The 27,312-nt window shown below is 35.7% G+C and overlaps 1 protein-coding gene across 4 annotated transcripts in view; it reads left to right on the top strand.

Annotated features, from left to right (window-relative positions):
- The window catches only part of DENND1B (DENN domain containing 1B), a 174,519-nt gene that overhangs the window by 57,421 nt on the left and 89,786 nt on the right, over positions 1-27,312 (top strand). For all 4 annotated transcript variants that reach the window (XM_068952102.1, XM_009669765.2, XM_009669764.2 and 1 more), the window contains 2 exons: positions 10,093-10,142; positions 19,331-19,450. In XM_068952102.1, coding sequence (XP_068808203.1) covers positions 10,093-10,142; positions 19,331-19,450 — 170 coding nt within the window. The remainder of the gene's footprint in view (positions 1-10,092; positions 10,143-19,330; positions 19,451-27,312) is intronic.

The following is a 27,312-nucleotide window of genomic DNA, read 5'->3' as shown; positions in this document are numbered from 1 at the left end:
CTGTCCCTTTTTCCTTCAGTAGATACTAATGGCCACTATTAGAGGAAAAAATGATGGGCCAGGCAGACCTAGTGCATCAGTTCTTCAATTTTGCACTAATCTGAAGTCAGGAAGAGAAAACACCTCATTCAGTTTGTAGAGAAATCCTGCAGGAGGAACAAGATTTAGTTAAATTTCAGTAAATGCAATGAATACTTGGGTTAGATTTGTGTCTTCCTTGGGCATCGGCAGATTCGTTCTTCTGGCTCTAAGCAAAGAGGCTGAAAACGTAACTGACAGCATCTGACAAACCTATAGCTCCTTGTCCTTCCTCTCTTCTTGTTGGAAACTACCTCCTTCTCCTCTTAGCAGTTGAAATTGTGTATTTAAGAGCTCCTTCCCTTACTTAAGTGTACAGCTGGCCAAGGTGGCTTCTTCTACGCCAGAGGTCTTAACTAAGTTGAATGACTTTGTGCTGAAGTGGCTGACGAGTGCTCAGATGCAGAAACAAGACTGTGAAGTTGTAGAGTAGTAGTCTCAAAGATGCAGTAACAGGGAGCCACGAGGTCTGAAGAGGTACCAGTTATAAAGTAAATGTATATCACGTATTTCCTGGAGAAAAAACATTTTGTTGTGTGTCTGCTGGTTTTTTGCTTTGCTGCTTTTTTTTTTTTTTTTGGTTAAAGTCATCAACTTGCTTCTGTTACCACAAGGTTATATTATTATAGGTTTAAAATTATGTTTTTTTCTTCTTTCGTGTTCCTCTTTGGTGGTATGGCTATTTTACTACTTTGCAATTTTCAGCACTGTCAATGAAACCTGAATTCTGTGCTGAAAAACACTGTTTCTTCCAAACACCTTGGAGTAACATAGTGACTCTTGTTCAGCTGTGCTATAACAAAGCTTAGAGTTTGAAGTATGCTGCCTATGAAATGAGAAGTGTTTCCTTTATAAAACAAAAAAGAGATTACAGATAACTAATTCTGAAACTATATTTTTAGCAGGTTCTTTCCTTTCTCAGTTCCTTCTCTTTTGGCTACAGATTCTTCTGTCTGAAGAAGTTTAGTGGTTTCACTACCCTTTACAGGTTCTCGTATGGTTCTCCTACTTCTGCATCGCGCTGATGCAGCCATACAAGCCAGCAGGCTCCCAGGCAGGATTATGAATTTAAGGGTGGGGAAGATAGTCAAATGTTTGGTTTTTGAACAATCTGACCTTCTTTGTTTACATATACAACAGATACAGATATTTTCTCTTGGAGTAATCTGAATTGTTCATTAATTTATGTGCTAGTTACTTTCAAGTTGCCCATAAAATCAGGGCTTCATTATGGCATGCACCGTATAATCATTTTATGAAATAATTGATGGAGAATTTTGATCCTAGAAGAACATTGCCTGGTATTGTAAGACCTAGTTTCCCTCCCTAGGCTGAGCAGGCCAGTTCTTGCATATAACCAACTTGCAGATCTGGTACTATGTACATCAGTACTGGCTGCATTTTCTTGTGCCGGCTCATTTTTCAGTAGACCTGTTCTAGTCAAGGAATAATACCCTACTATTTACAGGAACTGCTACTCATCTTCTCTCTACTTCAGGGCTTACCTTGTCTATTTAGGTAACTTAGACTGCTTCCCATTTATACTTAGTATTTACTTCATAAAAAGGAACAATTTCAAATGTCCACTCATGCTGCTCTTCCAGATTTATTTATTGTAGTCATAATGTTTGCTTGCTTCTACTTCTGAAATATTCCTGGGTGAAAATTTAATGGTTAGAAAACTAAGGGTCTCTGAAAGCGTAAAGGTGGATTTCAGACAAGTTGTTTTTGTTTTTTCATCTACCTGCCTGCAAGAGAGTTGTTTTACGAGGAAAAATCAAGACTTCTTACTGAGGATGCTACGAGGAAACGTGAAAGAACTTAAGTAGTTGTCAAAAATGTTTGTAGGTTGTACATCCAAAAGTCTGGCAGCCACTGGCCTTCACTGAAAAGATAGCATGGTGCCATGTACAGACAGAAACCATTATCTAATTTATAAAGTAAATCCATTTAGCCAATTTCTGTCTTCTACTTCAGAAATGATCCTCCTTTTCTTCCCTCTGGTTTTTGGATCTGGTTTTCTAGTTGCTGAGTGTTGTGGGTCTTCTGCCTTTTCTACTTTTCATCAGAATTTCAGTTGTTTTCTTTTGTTGTTTGTTTGTTTTACACTTGGTACGATACAGATTTTTGAAATCTCCACTGAAATGCAAGACTAGAATTTATACAGGAAAAAATTTGCTTGGAATTAAAATGAAACTGAAATATGTCAAGAGTCAAAAGGAAATGGATTGTAGCTAGTTATTATTTATATGATGTTTTTATCATTTAGTTTTCCTTTTTAAGTTTGTTGATCTTGCTCTTTCTTAAATTGCTTTCTTAATTGTTAAATCAGGGCTGCTGTTAATAATCTTCAGTGATATATATACTGTTAGGGTGTGCTGACTATGAATTTGTCAGATTTTTTTTGACATGCTATTGATATTTAATATATAATATTCTTTATTATATAGTCTAGGATGGCTCATAACAGAACTGATTTTTTTCCTCATTGATAATATATACATTAAATTTCTGATTCCTTGATGACTGAGAATGCACATATGAGCATTGTGGCCTGAGAGTCAATTGTAGTCTCTTTGTGATATTCCTGTGTACTATTTTGCTGCCATTTTTCAAACTGTAAACTTTACTTCAAAGCAATATATTGAATAGGTAGAACTGGATGTGTAGAGAATAGGTTCATTTCTATCTTGAGCTATCAGAGTGTTCCAAGCAGGAATAAGAAAACTAATGGGTATTGGAAAAAAAAAATACTGTGTGATTGTGTTTTCACCACTGAAGAAACAGCATCTAAACTAGGGAAATGTGCAGGAAGTTCTCAGTGCTACTAACAAAGATGCATCTTAACTGGGTTTGTAAGCAGTGGCAAATCTTAAGAAGTTTTGCATGGAACATTACATTGTTTTTTCTGCACTGCAGAGTGACAGAATGATTGTAGCCTGAGCTTCAAGGACTTATATTGTATCTTATACTTGAATTTTGAAAGTGACATCTACCTTAACCCTCATTTAAGACAGTTTATCCAGTGAATTTGCAAATAACGATACAGATGCTCCTTATTAAAATTGTGTGCTAATAAACAGTCTTTTTTGTTTGTTTTACTTACTAGTGGATGATATTAAAACTTTGGCATGCTTGGTTGGTTGTCTTTTCTGTACATAATATGAATTGTCTTTAAGATAATAAATAATTTTATATCTTAAAAGCTAATTATTGCTCACATAACAATCTCAAGAGTGGAGTTGGGAGACTGTATTTCCTGTTTTTTCCAGCTCCCTGATATTGCCTGGGGAATAGTAGTCTCCCTACCACAATATATTAACCTAGAGTTAACATATTTGTTCCTTTCCTCCTTGATCTAAGGTGCCTTGGAAGGGTGCTCTAAAACCAGTGTAGTCTCATGCACGCTGCCTGAGACACCAGGCTTAGTCTGTTGTACGAGGCAGGAGTATCCTGTAGCATGCTTCCAGTCCAAGTGTCTTGCACCCTGGTCATGTCACAGTTCCAACTGTTAATTTTATTTCACTTCATTTATTTTTGTCTTAATATGTTGTTAGTTCTAAGTGATGTTCCAACCAACATCTAAAAGTTGAGCAGGGGATATAGCTGACCTTTGTCTTCTGTGCCACCTCTGTGTAGCTATTTCTTTACATAGTTTTGCTACTCTAAGTTACTGTCATCTTGTTAGCTCACCATCCAGAGCGTTTCAGTCCTACTAGCTCATCTGTCTTCCTGATGTAACTGTGCCCTTACTGCTCTGTAGAGCACAGAGAGGAGCCAGCCTAAGCTACTGAAAGTCTTCAGCTGTCTGTCTGGCAGGAGCAGGTAGGTAGTTTCTTTCTTCCTTCCTCCCCAAGGTGCATACTTGGGAGGTGGATGAGTGGAGAAAGAGATATGGAGTAGGAATAAGAGAAATCAGCTGCAGTTGGAGTTTTAAATGTAACTCCTCTCATTTGCAGGTATTGCAGCCCTCGTTGGAGGGAGGCAGGTAGAAGTTAATTAGTTGTGGAGGTCTGATAGTGATGTCCATGCTTCAGACCTTTGGATTTCCCTGAATGTAATCTTGAATTATAATTTCTTACCATTCATACTGTTTGGAGTTTGTGTGTGTGTATTTATAGCTACAATTTTCTGACGAGATTTTTAGCAGAGGTAAAGTCTTTGAAATATAACTACTGCTGCTAGCTTCACATGGATCCCTGCTGTGGGTATGTGCAGCTTCTGAGAAAAGGAAAAGAAAAGTCAGTGGAGAGCACAGAGCAGCTTGCCTTTTCATTGACTGCTTTATGTCACAGCATTAGAAATTTACCCTGGTAGAGCCTTTATGATGAAGGGCTCAGCGCCACAAGATGCTAAGCAGTCTAGCTTTGATTGAAGAACAAACTTAAATGTGTGATGATCTTTAAGTATTTAAATATTCTCACTGAAGTCACTGGTTGGAGTCAGAATTACTTGTCATGACAAAGTCAAAAATCTCCTGTAGATCTCGTTTGTTTGTATGGTTGGACCAGCAAAGTTTGAGTAATAACTATGAAAAGGAATACTGAAGAAAAGTCCCTTTAGAGGAAGGACTGGAGAACGAATTAGATGCAGAGTTGGAAACGGGAGCTTGAGATGGAGAACTGAGTAAGGAAAACTGCTAAAAAGAACTGAAAGAGAGACCTGCAGTAAGATGTTTCAAGAAAAGACTTTAAAAGAGAGTTAAGTAGGGAACATTCTAGGAGGAAGAAAATAAGAGTTGAAAAGGACAGCTAGAGGAAATACTAAAATGCAAGAAGCATTTGTCAACAACAGGAAATACAAGAAGGCCATGTTGAATGAAGTAGATACAAAAGAGGGAAAAGACTGAGAAAGAAGAATTTTTCCTTTCAGTGAAAAGAGACCTTACAAAAATAAGATAGAGAAATAAGAAAAAGACAAAAACTAATAATATTGATGAGAAAGAAAACAGCTGAAGACATAAGGATAACAGGAGAAAAAAAGTACAAAAACATTTTGTAACAAAGTCAGTGACTACTTGTATTCCTGTAATTGATATTTCATTGGCAGATTTCTGTCTTGACACAAAATAAAGAGATGAGGATAGGCAGACAGTTATTTTGAGCACTAGTTTATATGAATACTTTTGACAACCTGATGTGGATTCTGTAGTTAACAAATTGGAATTATCTTGGTTGCCACCTATTTTGTTTGAGCCTTTTCTTCCCCTTGGCAATTCTGACATATCTTGGAAAGGCCATTGTGTGACTATGTCTTGGTGTAAGACTGTTCCCCTTTCCTCGAAGAGAGGCTATTTCATTTCACTTTATCTGTGTGTAAGTAGGATGGACCTGGTTGAGAGTCTGCCTGCTTTCCTGAGGCCCAGTCTTCTGCTGCGGATCAAACACACAAATAGTTGGGAGGTAGCAAGACTCTTTTTCTGAAAACCATTGCCAAAACTGCTGCTTGTGAAGTAGCTCAGCTTTCTGGATACTTTAAAGCATTTCTGTCAGAGAAGATTTTCAGTTCTTTCACAGGGATTCACTTGCAAAAACACCAGGTTCCCTTTCTGCCCCATTTAAATGCAGACTTGCAGAATCTGTTGCAATAAGAAAAAAAGCAGTAGAGATGAATAGTTCCCACATCTCTCTAAACTTAGAAATAACACAGGATAAGCTTCACTACTTTCAGTAGTATCATATTAAGTGATCAACTTCAATTTGTGCTGATTCATCAAATGATCAGGCCTCATCTACATAAAGAATAGTAACCAGTTGAAGTGCCAAAGTTAAAGTGAAAAAGCCCACTCATAGCTGTATAGGATATATCAGTACTCCAATTCTGTAACATATCCTAAATCTGGTACAATTTTCCTATAGAGACAGCCTATACGCCTTCTTTCAGCTGTAGTGAGATCACATTGTGTTTGTTGAAGTGGAAAAAGAAATTAGTACCCTCCCAAATCCCTGTGCTCTACAATGTATGCAAGTTTATATGTTTACAGATGTATGTAATTCAGGTATCTGTGTTTTAATTTCAGTTTACTAAAGTAACAGTCAGAACATCATATATGCCTGCTTTCCTGAGCTGACACAATTTGCATGTATTTATAGGATATCATTACTCTGCCTCGTTGAATAAGAATATTAAAAAAAAGAAATGCAGTGAAATTCTCTCTTCATTAAGTCGAGAAAATCCTATCAGTTATCTCAGTAGGGTCAGGATATCTTCTGGTGTACCTGTTTCTGGCCCTCTTTGAGGGTGCAGAGTGATACTGAACTAAGTTTTAGTGCTTTGAAATTCTGGTCAGAGGAAAATGAATCTATTCTTGGTTGATGACGGCAGACTGCAAATAAAACAGTTTGCAATGCTGATTATTGACTTATGTACAGTCATGAAGGTTTCCTATGCTTAGACCAACTGACTGTGATAGTATTTAAAAAAAAATCTTGTCTTTTCTAGTTAGTGAGGAATGTGGCATATATCTTGAATCTAACAAACATGGTTGCCCAGGAATTTCACTTACGGGTAAGACTCTGAGTTGTCAGGAGCTTTTGTACAGAAAATTGCCATTTTGTATGAGTTAAGAAGTATCCTCAACTGCCTTTTGCAATGCAAGTAAAATGATAATGCACGGAATTAACTGTATAGGTATAAAATTAAGGAAGAAAGACTAAATAATTTTGACGCCTTGGAGTTGTGTAATATTATCTCTGTGTGGAGCCCTGGTCAGCAGCGAGCGTGACCAGGCCAGAGAGGAGGCACAGTTCAGTCGGTAAGAGTGAACTCAAAAATGCTGGACCGTAAACCCACGAGAAGGCAAGTTTGTGCTGCTGTGCCATAGGCATAAATGAAGATTATCCTTAGAATCTCTTTCCATTTTGTTCCAGTTTTACATGAAGGAAACAGCATGCTGTAATTCAGGTGGTGTTAGTTTTATGATTTTATTATTCTTTCTATGGGAGCTCATCTAAGGAATGAAGTAGATATCCTATGGTGTAGCAATCAAGCTCAACTGTGTATGCAACTCCTTATGTTTATTCAGTTGTTCAAAACAAATACGTGATCTTCTATTTGTTTTAACATATCAGCATTATCTTTTTTTCCCCTATTTACAATTCCTTGTAAAATAAGTATATTTCCGTTCTAAAACTAACCATTTTTCTGAAAGGACTAAATCTGTGAGATCCAAAGGTGGAAATAATCACTGGATTTATGGACCAAGGATATTTTGCCTTCTAAAGACCTGTGCAACTTTTTATCTTCCGGAATACATACATACTTTTATTAAGCTTATAAAATGAAAGACAATAAATATGTTGTTCTTTTTCTGAGCACATGTATTTTGACTTGAGAGGACGTGCTGGCTGAGTTGCTGGTCCTTGAAAATGATGACCCATTAGGAAATGAGTTCAACTTTTGTTCTAGAGAAAGCTTACCAAAAGCATCAACTGTAACTGTACACTAATACTTAGTGTGTATGTGAATGGGTATAGAACAGTCATTTGCCTTTTAAATATGTCTAGAAGCATCTTGGGGGCATCTTGTTTTCTTCTATTTTAAAAATCTAAATAGCACCTGTAATTAAGGGAGAAAACTGAGCCCTGGAAGCTAGGTAGGACTTCCATCTATTGATCTGTGTAAACCCGGCTTATGCTGTCAGGGGAAAAGCAGTCAACTGCTGAGCTGCTTTGTCACTGACATAAGCTGAGAGAGGATTTTTTTTTTGTCTATACTGTTTATACACCAGTCTATAGACCTGCTGGCTGGTTGAATTTTAAAGAGTGCGGAGGTTTAAAGACTTGTCCCCCGAGGGATGCTCCTGCCAGTTGGGAAGCGAGCTGAGGCTGGTGCGCAGAAGTTGCGGGCGCGTGTGCCCGGCTGGGGGGAGGCCAGGAGGCAGAGCTACGAGGAAAACACTCGAGTGCATTCGAGTCCGGAAAAGGCTGCAAAACATACTGATAATTTTCAAGTTGTTCAGTCAAAATATTGAGCTAATACCTTTGCTTTGTTTTTTCTTTATTTGTGTGATAATTGATTCTAAGAGAATGCAATGGGAAACTTAAATGAATACATTTCCATATCCAATTTTAAATTGATCCTAAGCTCACGGGACAGCAATTAAAATCCTTAATGTTAAAGAGAAAATGACTTCCTATGGTGTAAGAATGGGTGAAGATTTTGAAGGAGTATTTAAATAGAGTATAAAAAATATCTCTTTGGAACAGGAAATTCAAGGTTTATAAGCCTGAAATAAGAAAATATTTGGGAACGTTTAAGAAACTTTAAAGTTTTGACTGGCCTGTTCTGCTTGCTTGCTTTTATTAGAGTTTGTTACTACTACCACCACCACATTATGCTTGTTTCCTAATTACGTGAATTCAGATATTTATATATTTGTCTTTGTATTTTGCTCCTCTCACTTCCACACTGGCCATTCACAGCAGTCAGACTGGCGCTTGAGCAGTAGTTTCTTTTGGAGAATATTGCACGTAGTGCTATTTAAAAAGGAATGTTCATAATTGAGTTAATCCGCAACATGTTGCTGTCATACTCCTCTTTACCTGTGCCATCTGAGAAAGTAAAAGTTTCAAAAATTTCTTGATCTCTCTTCTGCAACTTAGAAATTCTAGAAAAATTATCTTTTTCATTTTTTTACCGTAGGATGATTTATTAAGGCAAGTCATAGACCTTTAAAATGTTGTCAGCAACACATGCATGTTGTATTTAGAGTTGTATTTTTTCAACTATTCATCCTTTGCTGATTGACTGGCATGGATTTTACATGTTTTACACTGTGAAGTGAGCCTTGCGAGTGTTTGAAGTAAATGGTCATCGTGGTGTATAGGAATTCAAATACATAATTTTCTCTAATGGGAGGTGACTGTTCAACATACAGTAAACAGAGAATTCGGATTGGAGAGTGCTGTCATCTAAGGTCAAGTTCTTAAACTTTCTCTGGAAACTTGCGATCAATATGCATTTTTCTGAAAATAGCTGTCTTGTAGGATAATTCATGTGTGCATCAGTATAGCTGTCTGTTGGCTTGGTAAAGAAGAAAATTCTTAGTTTTGCTGACTAACTTTGTTGTCATCCACTGACTATTCTTTGCAGAAATATTTCACAGAGAGTTTGTTTTCCCAGTTGGGAACAAGGAAGTAATTACTGTTTTCTGGGATCTTGTCAGGTCACTGTTTAGTATTAATTCATATTTGCTGATAACAGATCTGGAAAAATCACATTTTTTTAGAAGAATGTTGACTAGTTTGAGAGCATTTTTATATTTTAGTTAACACATTTTATTTGCTACTAAACAACTTCTTACATAAAATTCTGCGAGAGAGCGCAACAATACCCTTTTATATTATGCTCCAAACATAGCTTTGGTGGATTCTCCCCCGCTCCCTCTTTATTAATAAATGAGGCTTGCTTGTGAAAACCAAAGGGTTAATCGTATAATATTTTACTTTGGACCAACAGAAGATTTCCATCACTTTCAGCATTTGCCTATGAAACATGTATAGAGTTGTTATACCTCTCTGTAATTCATTCTGCTGCCAACTTCATTCCCTTTTCTCTGCCTGCATTTTAATTGAAACAACATTTGTATTTTTGAGCCAGGATCTGTCAGAAGTCCCTGTGGCTAGTCTGTGGCACAAGTAGCAGCAGACGTGGCTTACCCATATGGTGTGGTGCTTCTTGTAAAATCCATATGGCCTTGTTGAAGGGAATCCCAGCGGGGATGTGAAGGGTGTTAATACCCTTCAGGCCAGGCCTTTCCCTCCTGGGGCTTCTATGGCATTGTCTTTGCAATCTGCCAAAGCACAAACTTAATTCCTTTTTAATAATCAATTATTTCAGTCCGGGAACGTGTGCTATATTTTTTGCAATCATAGATTTCTCGAATTTCTTGTTTGTTTTGAGTGTTTTTGGATTTTTTTTTTTTTAAAGCAAACTGTAGAGTAGTTGCTAGCAAATACAGATAAAAGCCCTTTCAGAGTCCTAACTCTATTTTGTTTTTATTTGTATTTACAGGAAGTGTTGAACAGCGTTCCAAAGTTCTGCTTTCCTTTTGACGTTGAAAGGTATGTGGTACAGTTATTTATTTAAAAACACTTCACATAAAATGATATTTAAATGAAACGTGAGAAAGATTTAAAGAAAATATATTGCATTACATAAATTTGCACCAATAGATGAGAAGAATATTTTTTGCTGTTATTGTTCAAGTAGGTATGAAATCCCAAAGCAGGAAATTATCACAGCAAAATTCAACTTCTACTCAATTTTAGGAATATCTCTTTTGAGATGGAGCTACATACTGGCTCTCAGTTTCCTCCAGTATAATTGTAAACACCATCTGTGTTAATATAAGGATATAGCGTAGTTTCCTTCAAACAGCAAGCATCATAAAAAAGTTACGGTGCACCAGGATATAAAAACTCACTGAGCAGTACTGAAACCATGTTGTTTGAGTTCAAAGAAATTAAGACTTTAATTGCATCGAAGTAACTGAATATGCAGTTGATTTCCCCCCCCCCCCCCTTTTCTCAGGCTACAATCAAGACCATTATTTATAATTAATTAGTCCTTACTCTTCTGGTGTCAGTTATATTGTGGCTTCCACGTAATCCTGCCAGTCATTTAAAGTGTTCATATAAAGCATTTTTATTAATTAAAATATTTATTTAAGCTTGTCGAAATCATTAATGGTAAGTAATTTAATCGATTGTACTGACTCAGTTTGGAAAACTTATATTGTCTGAATCAGCAAAGATGGCATTAGCAGCTTGATTTGCATAATTAATGAAAGATACACCCAGGTAACATGCAGGCTGAGCTGCTTTCCAAACATTGGCATTAGATGTATATGGAGACTCAAAAGATGAGGGCCCCAAAAGAAGCTACTATCCATGGAGCAAAAGATGGCATGTGTATACGGGAATGGAGAGAAGCTTGGCAGAAAAACACACTGGAAAAATAAAGATCTTCATAAACACAACTTCTCTGAAGTAAACTAGGTTCACTTAGTCTTTTATATTTGTATTTAATGAAGTTGTTTGGTTTTTGAACTGGTTAAGCGCACTGTTTTAGCTGTTCTGATGACTTAACTAACAGTGTTGTCAGTGTTCGTTTTAAAGTCTCAACGTCTTTAATGTACTTAAGATGTGTACAGAATTCTATTTAAAATTGATAATGAAGATGCGTAATGGAAATAAAATTTGAGGATAACAGAAATAGGTGAGGTTCTGTTGCTGCCATCCAGTGGCAAAAACATAATCAGTGGCAGCAAATAATTATTTTCACAGGTAACTGATGTCTTGCGTTAACTGTTTCTGTTACACTATTGAGAAGACACTTAGTTGTTTGTATGAGACCAGTATGCTTAAAGATTAACCTGTGGAAATGTATGAATTTATATCATAGCTAGCAACATATTTTAACTGGATATCCACAGCAAGAAATGAAAAAAAGGAAAAAATAGCTCAGGGATTTATGTTGCTTGTCTGTTAATACCCTTCCTTCCCCCAAAACCCCCTCCCTAACTTTTGACCCTTGGCCTATACGCTCATATTTGACTAAAAAGCAGCAAACTCAAAGATATTGAATTTCTGCACATTTCATAAAAAATAGCAGTTGGGCAAATAAAGGAGAGGCTCTTGAAAGCTGAAGAAAATACTAACAAGGTGAACAAAAATCACTTACGCTGCTTGGCCTGCCACCTGGCCAGGCGCAGCTTCTTGCTTGGCTGGTAGTTGGGACCTGAGTTTTGGAGGATTTGTAGGAGAACCAAAGACAAGGAGGGTATAAAAGAACATGGGTGTGGAAGAGGGTCAGAGCTACTGTGGGAAAAGGCTAGAAACACTGAAAACTAATTCATGAATGCAGGCTGCTGTTTACTGAACAACCTACCTGTGCAAACAACTTCCTGCCTGTGGGGTGTATTATTTACTACTCAGTCCAGGCATTTTCTATAGTTATATTACCAAAGTGTTATGCTGCTGCTGTTCTCTTCTTAAGAAAATTGTTCTGTTGTCTTCACTTTTTCAGGGTTTTATGCACTGACTTGAAATTTGGAGGGATAAAGAAAAGTATTGAGAAAAACAGTACTGTAAATCCTTTTTATATGGCTTTTGTCCATGAGTAATGGAAATCTTATGATATGACAGAGAAATTAGAGATTTTTCCAAGGCATAAATGTGCCTTTAGGTTGTTTAGTGGAAAATAATTTTTGTTTTCTAATTTTTAAAAAACTTTTTGCATAGGGGACTATGATAGACCATACACCTAATGCCCCCCAAATATTTTACAGGCAGTTTCAATGTCAATTTTTGTACTGATGGCTGTGATTGAAATAAGGCACAAAGTTTCTATTTCATTGATTGAGCATATTGTATACTAAATAACATGTTTTCTCAAACTGTGTTATGTATATTTTATGTACCACTTCAAGCAGTATTTGCCATCTGATACTAGTAAGAGCTAGCACTACAAAAGTGGTAACTCCCACTGATGCTGCTGATGAACACATCTAGGGAAAAACATTGTGAGTCTGTTCCATAGATTGCTTCTGGGCTTTCCAGTACCATGCAGGTACAATTTGAGGAGATAGGGTGTCTTTTCTATTAAATAAGCAAATAAAAGTAATTTAAGTGGGAAATCTGTGCTCTTCAAATTATGGTAATAGCAAAGTTAAAACTGTTCAAGCACAGTTGTCAAGTCCGTAGTCACATATTTCCTCTACCTTACCAATACCTAATTAGAGAATGATCTGAAAAATGAATGAGATAGGAACATATATTTGATTTTGCTTTATTCACTATGCTACAAAGGCCATAGACAGAGATCCAGATTTGTTTCCAACTATTTGATACAGCTATTACATCACCTCACTAGACTGGTTTACTTTATCTTTTATGTAGATGTAGTAAATAGCTGCATGCTATTCATTCTAATTATCAAAAGCGCATACTGTGAATGGTGATGAAAAATCTGTAGGCAATTCCTGTTAAATTTAACCTGAAAGGCAAGCAAAAAACGCACAATGGTATAATGTGCTGACTGTGATTTAAGCTGCATGTTTTACATATCAGTTTTTATTGAAAGCAAGCATGTAATTTCAGTACTGATAACTATGGCTTAATTTTTATTTTTGAGGGGTTAAGAAATGAATTCTATGATATCGTTTTTTTCAGTGTTTACTCAGAGAACCTATGTCTTTTTGTGAATAAATGGTTTTGGACTTGATAAATAGCACAAGTGCATAACATTTTAATAGTTCATTTGTAGACATTTTGTAAATAAGTAGTTTCCCTTTTTTCTGCAACAGAGTTTCTTTCTCTTTAAATATGGAACAAGAGGATTGCTCATATGGAAGAGGAGGACTGTTAGAATGTAGAGGCTTTCAAGAGTTCTTTTCAGTGTTTGCTAAACTCATTTTAATGCATCAGAGAAATGTACTTTGTCCTTTTTCTTGTTCCTTAAACTTTATCTAGAATTTTGTCTTTCTGATTTTCTTTACTACTTTTCCCAGTGATCTTCAGTATTTTCACTCTCAACCTAAAATGCATGTCTAAGTTTGCAGAGAGCCCAAGTCTGGACCTTGAGATTCATTGGTGATTTTGGCTGGATGATCACTGAGTATGGAAATTCTTCTGTTCTTTTTGGCACCGATTCAAATTCGGTCCTATGTTGCACTTTGTCAGCTGCCTGACCCCTCAATTTCATCTGTGCTCTGAATATCTTCTCATATTTCTCTGCCATAAACACTTCCCATTTTTCCTTCCATTTCTCTCTTTTTTCCCTTTTGGGATGCTTTCCGTCTACAAGTGCATAGCATGTGTACCTTTTTAGCTAAAATGCTTTGAAAACTGTCCTTAGGATCAGCATGAAGACAATGCTATGTATCTCATTAATTTCACCTACTGCGCTCACTAGATCACATGGAAAGTGTTACATTTTGGAGTCCTAGAAGTAGCAATATTGCTGATACTGCAGGAAGATTTCTCATGATCAGTAAAATATCACTCACGTATATGAATTACTGTGCATTTTATTTCGTTCGTGATCTGTCAGAGTCAACCAGTGATGACAGTGAGAATGAATGACATCACTTTCACCCTCCTGTTTCTATCTGATGCTGTTTCTATTGGTATTTCTGGTAAAAGTCTATGTGTAGAAACACAGGTACCATTAAGGCAATATATGAGCAAAACAATGGCAACAGAGATCATTGGATTTGCAGACCTTGTGAAATATAATTATAATGCATCTTAACACAAAAATCTTGCCTTGAAAGTAAGTAGTTGAAAGCATATTTCAACCTATATGGAGAAAATAAAAAAATTATTATATATAGCATTTCCCATATACTTCAGTCATTTCAGGGAATAATAGATTAGCTGTGAACTCGGAAATAAAGTAGTATTTTTACACATTTGACTTCTTTACATGCTTTATCTAAATATAGGGTGTATGTAGGTATACCTGTAAAATTTGTATAAGAGAAGTCTCTGTAAGGATGGATTGCAATGTGAACTGTGCACTACAAAGGAATGTAAAAATTGTGTAAAAGTTTGTGTTATATGTGTTGCGTATATGTGTAGAAATGGAACTTTACCAAAGGAAATCTGTAATTACAGAGAGGAAGCCACAGAGTGCCCTGATAAATCCTCAGGCAGCATCATAAGGTAGTCAGGATCATTGGACAGAGCAAGCTTGTCTTGCAATTTAGATATAGCCAGTGAGACTTGTAAAGATAGGGACATTAGTAAATGGTAGATTCTTTTACACTAATTAATTAGTGATTTCTTTTAATGCTTGTGTTGTTTTGAAACTACAACCTCGATTCTAAGTTAACTATGCTTTTTGTTTGTGGAGATTTTCTAATTCAGTGCTAGCTTTATGCATTTTGATATTGCCTATATTTTTCTTTCTATTTAATTTCTTTCCGAAGTGCAAGAATTTGGTGTTTCTGGGAAGCAGAGCTCAATTACCTCAACTGGAGTTGAAGAGCGCTTCACACAAGGGAGAACCTGAGCAGTAGAGTCATGGATCATGGATTGGGTTTAGAAGTGTGAGAAAATGAACGAAGTCTGAAGCTTAGATTTACGGGTAGCAGTTAGCTGAGGATGAGGGCCCGACCTAGGCTTACTGTTTCCTCAGTCTCTCAGTCAACTTGTACCCTCTACTTTAACATCTTTCTTTTTTTTTTTTTTTTAATTAGTTCCAGCTTGAAACGGTCTCTAATCTGTAATCTGATTTAGGAAGAATTAGAGTGAATATCTAGTGCACTTTGCTTTTTGTCATCAGACTAGGAGATAAAATACCTTTAAAATTTTCAATTTTAGGTAGCAGCTGTCTGAGGTTTAATCTGAATCATACTTTAACCATTGATTTCTGTTGGCCAAATACATGTATGTAACACCTTATTAATAATTAATGATACTACTGACTTTCTTTTCTTAAAAAAAATCATCAAGATCTATGTATTCATGTATAGAATCCTTCCTTTTTTGAAATTATAAAATCTCTATCTGAAATTCAACAAATCCTTTAGAAAAGGCTTAAAACTTGGAAAAAGAGTCATTTCAAACCATATTCTGTGTCCCAAACAGATTGATTTGGAAGAATAGTTCTTTTAGAGCGCAAAAGAGGTAGGCTTAGTGATTAGATATGCTGCTGCTTGTGCAAGGAAGAGATTTAATTCCTGCCTTAACCCTCTCAAGGCAATCTTAAAATTAGGCCTGAACAATGACTATAGTGTAAATAAAAATCTTTAAATGACTCCTTAACTACTGCATGTAGTCTAAAGAGCCTTTTCTTCATTGTGTAGATATATATTTAGAAAAATTTAAAAACTTTTTATTCCTATAGTGAACTGTAATAACCTTGAAAGAGCCCATTGTAGTCTACAGAGTTAATAGGTGTTTACACACATTCTTCACTATTAATGATTTATTGTTGTTAAACAAGATTAAATGTGGGTATGCGTTGCAGGAGTTGAAAGTGAGTAAAAAGCAAAGCAGAGGAATGGGTGAGCAAAAGGTCAGTGACAGTTTGTAACAATTTGCATCTGCTCTCTCTGTGCAAGTGAGCAGATCCTGTTCTTTTGAAATAACCTACTGGACCAACTTCTTGCAGAATGTTTTTTAAAGTTAAGCTAGGTCCGTTGGTTCTGTGCTCCATCACTCCATTTTACATAGGGAATTTTTGTAGGTGGTGATAACATTTTACATGTGGTGATTTTCACATTAAGAAAAAAAGTATACAAGTATCTTTGAGTTTTGGTAATAGTGTTAGGAGCTGTGAAGTGCTTCTGAAGATGAAACCTGACTTCTGAAGACTCTGAGTGTGTCAAACAGTGAAATGGGGAGGCACAAGCCCTAAGTCACGCAGTCCAAATTTGTCCATGTTATAATATATCCACTAGATACATAAAATCTGTAGTGCTTATACTTTTTGAACTTTCTACTATATCTTGTATGGTATCTGTTGATAAAGAGAAGCATCCAGTCATCATTTCCTTGTTTTGGTAAGGCTTAAATATATCACTTTTTCCTCTACTGAAGAGTAGTAAAAGTCCGTGAGTCCTTACTACCCCCAGATTCTGAACTGAGCAGTCGAATTGGAAACCTCAAATGAATGCACTGTTTTAAGCTGGACTAACTAGCCTAAGTGGACTTAGGTTTCTGTTAGCCGTTGCTTTGAAGCAAACGGGGGCAAGTACAAACTTCTAGGTTGTTGGAGGAGATTCAGTTTTAGCCCTGAGGTTTCCTGAGTTAGAAAACCAGGAACTTGCTGCTTAAAGCTCTTTCTAAACACAGCAGGAAGCAGTTTTGAAGCTAGGCCGTTTTTGTCTGGTTGTTGAAGTGTGGATTTGTCTCTCAAACAAGCAAAGAGATCATATTCATTTGGAGATGGTGAGATGGCATTAGAATTGCCTGTCACTGAACTGTCAAGATCTTTTAATTTATCTGGACTATATTTTTTGTAGAGATAAAATAACAGAATGTAGATCTTGTTCTTAAAGTGTTTGTGTGTAATGACATTTTCATGTACTGTTTAATACAATACTGGATATTCTTCTGTGTTGCTTTCAGGTGTTAGGAAAGGATGAGGCAAATAAGTGTGAAAGCAAGACATTTTTACTGATGTGTGTTTTTTGGCTAAAGAATTATTACCCTAGCTGTGCTGGGTGTCTCGCACAGCCTAACAAAGCCAGTCGTGGCTCCAGAGAGCTGCGAGCCCCGAGGGAAGTTACAGCAGGGCAGGTAGAGGGGGAGAGCAGGAGGTACTGGGGCCGTGGAGCAAACCGCGCTGTGCTATGGCCGGGGCTGACCAGCGTACCGGCTACTACTCAAGTACTTTGTCGGTGCCCAGGCCATAGTGTGCTCAGGAAATGACTTAAGGGCTACACTGTACCACAGGTTTCAGTGGAAATCTGTTCTCAGGAATAAAGAACAAAATGTGAAGATGTAAAATAGTAAATTTACATCATTGGCAGAGGAGTAATAACAGACTATTATTGATGGCTCTCTATTGTATCAGATGTACTGTACAGGCAGCGTGGTAGCTATGTAAAGGAACCTGAACAGTGAAGTACTCAGTGAAAGCCAGTGAGCATTTACTGTGTTTCAAGAGCAGATTAGATTGTTCCTGTTTATTAAAGACAATCAAGGGAAATATTTTTCTTAATCATTTAATTTTAATTGCCTGACCAAAAAAAAAACCCTATAAATCAACATGGATTTCCAGTGATTATATTGGACTAAAGATCTCTTGTAATGTAGTATGTACTCAGCAGAGGCTTTTGTTTGCGTGTAGCCACTGTGTGTTAAACTGGGACTAGACCAGACCGGGGAGATTACAAGGTCTGTTCATGATGTTACTTCTTGACTGATATGTAAGATTCTGTCTTTCGTGGATTAAGTAATATCATTTGCATGTGTCCCATGTAACTTTTTTTCCTTCAGTCTTCTACTTTCTCCTTTCCCAGTGGGAAAACACTGTGTTTTGTTTTATTTTGGTAGGACTCTTTAAAAATATGCATATTGCAGGAAATAAATGCATCTTGCATTTAAAACGTGCACAGTGCATTTCTTTGATATCTCTATGATACTTTCTTTAGATAGTGAGATTATGAGGGTTCTCAGCTTCTGTGGGAATTCATTTTCGGCTTGATATCTAGGAATGAACCATATATGACATATGTTAATCATATCACTTACTAGCAGGTGCTTAGGTATTCTGCTGAAGAAGAAAAGAATGGGAAAAGAATAGAGGACAGCAGAATTGCAGACAGACCTGCTACATTTCCCATTTTTAAAGCACCCTACACTCCTCCTCATAACTTTGTTTTCATTTGCTTTTAACTATATCATACATTACATCTTCTGATTGAAAATGTCAAGTCTGCCTAAAGCTGATTTTCTTTGGGAGGTTTTGAAAAAGTGCAATATGTATTTCTGTGAATAAACTTAGAGTTAGAAGATTAGGCAGGAAACTTTCATATAAACTTATTCTGTGTTAAGTGGGTATGTATTTTGATACAGTCTTGAAGGTGATATTATTTTAATTCTCCCACTGTATATTACTGATTATTTTATGGCTTTTGAGTTTCCTGATCAGAGTAAGTTTGTACTGGTAGAGGGACTTAAAATTATTACTGGCTAATGGAAAGAAGGGAAGGACAAATGCAGGGGAAAGTTACAAATCTAATCAATGTGGCTATTTTGGCAAAGAAACCTATGTTGAAATATTACTTTTCTAATGGATATCTTAAGCCAAGCTGTTCAGGGCTTTAAAGATGAAATCTAAAATATGTGTAATTTTGTTAATTTTCTTAACAGGATTACTTAAAATGTGTTAAGTATTAGTAATCAATTGATATCATCAGTTCATATTCACAACATGTTTTTAGCTCTTTCTCAGGAAAGTATCTGTGATGCTAAATTAAATAAGTTATGCGATTTTAAGCCTTTGCTTTAGTTACCGTTTTCTACTGTTGAGGTGTGCTCAAAGCCAGCAAGCTGCGGCAGACTGACTTGTGCTGGTTCTGTTCAGGCATCAGGAAAAGACCTTAGGAAATGCCCTTTCTCTTCGTGCCAGGGCAATTGAGCTCAGAAGTCTGTCTGCTAGAGTGGCAACAGCCACTGGTGGCAATCTGAGAGGAGGATAGCAAGGTTTGAGCACAAAATGTTTGAAACCACAGACTTTAAATGGTAATGTTTTCATGGTTTAGTGTGTTTACACTCCGTATTTAATTTTTCAGGGTATCCCAAAACCAAGTAGGACAGCATTTTACCTTTGTGCTTACCGACATTGAAAGTAAACAAAGGTTTGGATTTTGCCGTCTGACATCAGGAGGCAAGGTCTGCCTCTGTATTTTGAGGTGAGTATAAGAAAAACTGAGTATAAAAGTGAGTGTACAAAAAGTATTAAGAAAACACGACCCTTTGAAAATCTTTGGATAATGATTTATACTTATCTATCAGTTTATATCATTTCTCTACCGTATTACCATTGATTTTTTGGATGAAAAATAGTCCCAAACCCATATAATGGATTCTTGGAAGAAGCTAAATAATTCTGTTTAACAGGAAATCTCTGCTTAAGAGCAGAGAGCAATTCAGGGCAGCTTTATGGGCTTTGAATACTATGTGGATATTTTTATTTTATAAGGAAATCTTTGACAAGAAATATCCAGTTGAATTAGTTATGATAAGCTAATATGATAATGTGCTAATTGGCTGACTCTCCTAATGTGTCCACCTAATACTGACTACCTTTACAAATTAATTACAAATTAATCAGAAACTTTATGAAAAATAATATTTTGAAACTGTCAACATTTTCTGTATTTTTAGATTGACCAAAGCCTGTTACTGTGCCAAAATGCTATGGTTTGTATTTGTTTACTCATGGATCTCAGAAGGTTGTCTCTAAGTCAGTTTAACGATGTTCTAGCACTATTCTGGTCTGGGTAAAAAAAGCACTATTCTGTGCTGGCGCTATTCTAAAAAAAGGCCGAGTATTCTACACTGGGTATTCTGTCCTGGAAAATAAGGTTTTAGGATGTCTCTTTTTTCCATTATCTATGGCCAGACTATTTGTAATATGAGGAGCTCTAGAGCTGGATTATTTTCAAGATACCATGTGCTGCTTTGTTGCAGAAGAGACACTGGCGATGAAGAAATTGATGCCTGCAAAATACTTTGTTTTTCCCGCGTCTTCCTCTCCTGTAAAATAATTGTTTTGGTAATGAAAAAAAATCAGCAGTTGTTTAACTGCTCTGCTATGCTTTAATTAAAAGACAGACAAAAAAAATGCCACTCTAGAGTGGCAATATGAGCAGCCTGTAAGACCTGTTGAGAAAGAAGGAACATCAAGTTTAGCAACAAATCAGGAGAACAAGACTGAAGTATAATTGCCCTCAAAATAAGTCACCAGAACCATAAGAGCCATCTGCTATCAGAGCGCCAAAGCCACTGGCAGCAGAGAAGGCATCTTGCAGAATATTGGAGACTAAGTTAGGAAGCTTATGGAGAAAAGCAGATGATCAGGCATTTGGACAACGTGGAAGTCATGGAGTCATGAGAAGTACCGTTAGTCTTGACTACCTTAATTAGGGAGCTTGACCCAACATCAGCATGCTGAAGAATAGCAGGCAGTTGAACGCATATGTGGAGGAGAAAAGGGCCAGGCAACGTTGAAATGTGTAGAGTAGTGTTTAAAATCATTGAAAATATACTTAGCCTTTTCTGATGTTTTAAGCAGATTCCAATCTAATGATTTGAGCCTGTACACTCGTAAGTGATTTAAAGTGTTTTTTGGGCAAGTGACTTAAAAATAAGTACAAAAATTTGCTACCATATGATAGGCAAAATAGCAAATCGGAAAGATTTTCTTTTGGAAATTAGGTGATTTTCTGTGGTCCTGAAAATAATTATTTAATAATACTTCAAAAAGATTTAATTTGTACACTTTTTGAGCATATAATACTTAACTCTTTTCTCTGTGATTCTTTTTGTTGGTGTATCTTGTTTAGGCCCAGAGAGAAAATTTTTTTTGTGTGTGTGTGTGTGTATATATATATATATATACACACATACATTAAAAAAAATGTATATAAAATTCACTTATTTTTTCTGAGCTAACCTTTTCTTCTCTCATTGAGTTAGAAATCAAATTTTTTGCTTGTACTCCCAACACACACACACGGTCTGGCTTACTTTTAATACTATGGTAACAAATACGTAATCAGTTACACTCATGTTTAAATACTGTATGAGGTACTGCAAAGTGAAAGAGGCAAATTCTCAGCTGATGTAAATTGGGATATTTCTTCCATGCATCAGCTAAAGATTAGCCAATGGTCTGTTATTTGGCAGAAATAACTAGGAAAATGGAAAGTGGCAAGCTATAATTTTTCACTGAACCATAATCAAAACATTGCCTTTGTTGCTTTTATTGTGACAATTTCAAATTTACAACACAAAGCTGAGTGCATAACAGCCCTAGCTTTATAGAATTTACCTGTCAATTGGTAGCCCATTTCTGTCTAATTTTTATGTTTTGAGGGAGGACTGGAGGAATAAGCTTAGAAATATAGTATTGTGTGATCTTTTTAAAAATCAGAAAGAATTAAGGTTATAGCAGTTAAAGATTTAATATAGACTAGCTTAAAACTGATAAATATTGCTCCACTATCATTTATTTTATACAAACATAATATGAAAACAGTACTCTCAATTTATATTAAATTCTTAATATTGAAATATATAATACACAAATTTTTTCATTTTTATTAGGAGTTGTCTGTCTGAGATTGTTTAGCTCTGACAGAGAGAATATATCTGTATTTCCAGTTGATATGTTTTAGTATCAAATTCAGATTCTCCTCTGAATCTAAGATTCATTAGCAATTATGAAATCAAAAAAGACTTACTAACAGATTTCTGTTGAGGTTTCTTCTGTCTCTCCTTGATGCGTACTACTTTGTCTTAAATGAACCAATATTAAAGAAATCTTAACAAAGGAAAGCCATCTTTATATAGGAAGATTTGTGTACACGTATGCACTCATTCGTGTTGCACATGTGCATGCTCACTCTTCTTTCATAGTTCAAAATAGCATTAATTTATACTCACTGTGTGCATATGCACATAACGATGCTTATGTGTGAACACTTCAAACTGTGCATATCTGCTAGGAATAAGTATGCAATAAACATAGACTGTGTGTTTAAATAAAACATACAGAAACATCATGCCTAAGTACACTGTTGTGCACATGTGCATATCTACAATTTTACATATATGTATATCTCCTCAAACAACAGGACTAGCTTAAGATCTCTGCCTGGGGCTTTAACAAAGGCAAACTAGGGAAGGTCAAGAACAGGAGAATTAAATGAAATGATAGTAAAGGGTAATACATAACTAAAATCTAAATAAGAGTATCTGTAAAGAAGAATCGGGAGCAAACCAACCAAAATGAAGAGAAGGAAATACAGAAGTTTTGGTAGGCTGATGAGTGGGGAACTTTTTTTTCCACATGTGAATGTCTTCTATGGATGGTACCAGGCCATGTGTTAACGCATGCCAGGCCTGCTAAAGTTAAAAAGATTTGAAGTGGTGAACTGGGTTCTCAACTGGAAACTGAAGAAAAGGCTGCTTGTCCTCAGGTTTTACATCAACAACCCAAAGCTGCTTCTACGATTCAATCTTGCCATTTATGGGTTATTTCTCTGTAATTCGTTCTTTATCTGAAACTCTAAGTAAAGGAAATCATCTTTGAATTTGCAGCCAAAAGGTCCTGCTTTACACTGGAGAATATTTAAAAAAAAAAAAAAACAAAACTCTGCTTATACATACGAAATTTGTCTTTACATTTTTTACACGTACACCCATGCCAAGTAGACAGAATTGTCTCCCAAGTCAGAATATTTTGTTCAAACTCTCTTTAAACTTTTCAATGTAGTGAAATAAAAATACCGCAATGCAGCTATCTCATGCTTTTTCATTTTAAGAACATAATTGTGATACAGCAGGTATTGAAAGATTGTGCAGGTTCAGATCATTGTGGTTGCCAAATACAGTGAACATTGCAAATAAGTACAAAACCATCCGTATAGTGAGACCTGAAAATAAATGTTGCATTACCTTTATGATTCCTTTGCAAGTCTCTCTAAAACCAAACGACTGCTTTGTGAAGCTCCTGGTGTAAATCCTGCTGTCACCTCCCCATAAACTATTGAGCTAATGTGGCCCTTTAAGAACAAGAGGTGCCACAATAGGAGTATTGTAATATACTTTGTGCTCATGTACTATACTGGATCTTTTATTCTAGGTATAGTTTTACATTGTTTTAATTTAAAGAATTTTTGCCAGTTCAGACTTGAAGTGGTGCAGTTGAGGACTTTAATGTTTGCTTTTGAATCGTAGAAGGAGACTTAATTTTTTTTAAATATTGTTTTTAAATATTTCTGTTATTTGTAGTAGGAGTATTACTTTCTGAGTCTACACTAAATTGTTCTTGAATTGCCTAAATAGTTTTAATACAAAGTTCAAATAATTTGACTGAAATTTTTTGGGAGATGAAAACTTGAAACTGCTGATGGAATCTGAGATTGACCTTATGTACACAGAGAAATGCAAAATGCATCATTAAAATTTTTGGTCTTAGATTTCATTAATTTTATGACTGTAAAATTGTCACCTACGTTTCTAAATGGAATGCTCTAATAAGGAAGACAGGTTTATGTGGTTAGCCTTTGTAGTTCTTCAGTTCATACCGTGCTTGAAGCTTTCTTGCTCTTCCTTTAGGCAAATCCCTTAGAAGCAGAATGTTTCAATTTTACACATTTTGTGTCAATTTTCCAGACAGAAAAGTAGCCCCTAGACATTAGACATTTAGCTACGGAAAGGCAGTTTCCTTAGTTTTATTTGATTACTAGAAGTTAGATTCCTGCTGATAGTTCAGGACTGTTAGTGGTTACCTGACTATTTGACAGAAAACATTTCCTTTCCTTTATTTAACCTTTGACTCATGAATGTAAAAGTTTTATCAGAGCTATAGCAGAAGCACAAGTGAGCTGGAAGTCTACTTACGGCAACAAGGGTTATGCATGACTTTGAATAAAAGTCTGAGCTCCTGCCTTGTGGCTCATTCAGATTAAAAGAAAATGCTAAGTACGTTTTTAATTAACCATGAAATATTGTTGCTCTTGTTTTCAAGACAAACAGTGGCTATATTCTTAAATAAAGACCACTGTGTTCTACAATAGAAGATCTATATCTTTTAAAACCATATTGCATGTGTTTTGATTTTTTTTTTCTTTATTGCGGGAAAAATGTTTTGCGACAACTTTTACAGAGATAGGATGATGTCTTTTTCTTGTGCGTTTGTTTCTCAGAAGGTTGTTGATTGTCGCATGCAGTATGCAAAGACAGTGTATTTAATTTAAAAAAAAAAGGCAACAATGATCATTTTATAGTTGCAGAACCTAAATATTTTATTTGAAGTTTAAGTTTCTAAATACATTAAAAAGTGGAAATTCAGTCATTTTAAGACCATTTTTGCAGACAATGCCTTTCTGTACTGACATACTTGCGAAAAAGATTGCTACTCAACAGATGTGGATGGACATGTGTGCGGCTTGTTGTCTTTTCTGTACGTTGTCTTGTTCTACTCTGCTAAATAAAGATTAAATAGTGTTTGCAAGACTTGTGAAGAGGAGGAGCTGAGTAGATTCTTTTACAGCACATCGTGCACGCACAAAAAGACACTATATACAATACAATATGTTGGATAGGTTTAAGGCCTAAATCACGGAGATGCTCACCTTTGAATAACTATTTACTTGAATAGTCCTATATAAGTTATTGGGATTGTTAACACAAATATTTATAAAATCATCCTGGGATATAGGAGGACAAGAATGTTACTTGACAGCCATGAGGAAGTTTCAAACTAAAAAGGCTTATCTTTGCTCTTCGAATTGAGAGTCTAAAATACCACCTGATCACCGTCTTTGTTATGAACAACACAACCTGCATTTGTAGATGTGTTTGCTTTTGAACGAGGAGGTGCTCGCACACATACTGTGCCAATTACTTAACCAATTAATAATCCTTTATTTTATTGAAACAAATAATACCAAATTCATAAGAGAGAAATATGAAGAGAGCTTTTTTGACCTCCCAGTGGATCTTTGTAATATCCTGAAGTAAGAACAGTAACATTAAAAATATTGGCGAAAACTTTTGCCCTTAAACTATGCTGTTGAAGACTTAAGGAGTATGTGGAAAAAAACAGAGGACAGATCTTGGAGTATGTGGAAAAAAACAGAGGACAGATCTTGGAGTCCTTTAGTCTCCTGCCATAAAACTCTGTGGAGGGCTTGTTTTGGTTTTTCTTAATCTTCCAGGTTTAAGTGGCATACTTGAAATTATATTAACCTAGTATCTGTGGTTATAACAGTTTTTCAGGCTTAAAGCAATTCTTTTTCCAGTCTTTCAGATCAGAAGGAAACTCAGGCCTTTCTAAACTATATTGAAGTAGTCTATTTTTGCACTGTTTTGCTTTGTGGTTTTGTTACATTTAGACATAGGAGTATATGATCAACTGGATTTTACTAAATGAGGTAATTCTTGTATGAGTACTCCGGTCAGCATACTTCTGCTGTGTGGAAGAAAATAGACCCTGGCTTTATGCTAAGGTTCATTTATTTCAGACAATGAATTTGGCCTTTTCATGCATATATTTAAAAATAGCATTTATTTTTTCTTTTCACAGTAATAGGGGAGCTAAGGTCATAAACATAAGAAAGAAATATGTCCATATTTGATTGAAATAGGAACATTTATTTTTATAGCATGCTTCTTATAATGCTTGTTGTTATTCAAAATGAATGACCAGATCAGATTTTAGTAGTCTACAGCAAAAAGAAATATGCTGGGGTAATACACATTGTTACTATTGAGATGATTCACAACACTAGGGAGTTCTTAGATACTCTGAACTAATCGTGTCCAGTGTGATAAAGTATTTTATAATTTATACGCTGTGCCTTGGTGTGGGCAGAATGCTTTGAACAGTGTACCACTGTTGTAATTCTAGGCTCATTAAATTTTTCTATAGCTCCAACATTAAGTGCTATAAAATTTGTGCTGAACAACTACTTTTTCTTACCTATACATAAAATTCAAGAGGAATTCTAGATGAAACAAAGCTCAAAGATCAGTCATTTTAGGTGCTGTTCCAGTGAGTATTTTACAAGGACATGCAACATACCAACCTGTAAGCAGTGAGTGGCCTTACACAGGTGTAATAAAGTAAATTTTGTGTTTAGATAAAAGTGTATTGAAGAGCAAATGAAGTAATGTCACATCTTAACTACTGTCAGCAATACTAAGTTTTAGAAATGTTTGTGAGCATTGAGGTTGATTTAGGTTTGAGTAATAGCCAGGAAAGTATATGGCAAAGCATGGTAGAGCTTTTAATACAGTGACTCTAGAATAAGTCTTTGCTGCTGTGTCAGTGTGCCTTTGTGACAGTAAATTCGTGATGATTTTATTTTTTGTTTGTTTATTTTTTTAGAGAACCAGCAGTTAAGCATTTCTAAAGACAGCAAACAAAGGTTACTGTGAATTGCATAATTATAGCCATGTTCCCAAATGAGATTTCTCCCGATCTCCTCCTTTACCCTAAGAACTGGAGTCTGTTTTTAAAACTTTGCCAGCTACTTACTGAGAAGAGAGTTTTTGTTTTTTTTTTTTTTAAAAAGAAAAAACACTTCACTTTAATCACTGGACAAAAGTATATTTGACTTCTGTACCAAGCAAGGTTTCTGCTAACAGCTTTCCCTTTCCCATCAGGGAAAACAACAAGTTCTGCATCCTGGGCTTTTCATTTGGCAATTCACTTGCAGTTAGCATAATGTTCCCTGAAATATATAAATGTGAAATTTTAATATATATCCGAAGCAGACATTAAAGCTTTAAAAAAAAATGCATTGAAAAATATGTCCATGGATTTACACTGTGGTGAACAAAGTAGTTTGTACTGTTACATGTGTATATGAAATAAAGTAAAAATATTTGAAACTTTATTCCCCCTCTGCCTTCCCCAAACTTGTCAAATATGATTTTATACTAATAAATTTTGGGAATACTCTTTATATTTGTGATAAATTGCTAAAAGAAAGAGACAGCATGGAATTTGTAAATAAGAAATAATTTATGCAGGTAA

This window comes from Struthio camelus, chromosome 8, assembly GCF_040807025.1.
Source record: "Struthio camelus isolate bStrCam1 chromosome 8, bStrCam1.hap1, whole genome shotgun sequence".
Classification (NCBI taxonomy): Eukaryota; Metazoa; Chordata; class Aves; order Struthioniformes; family Struthionidae; genus Struthio; species Struthio camelus.
This window is presented reverse-complemented; position numbering and strand designations above follow the sequence as displayed.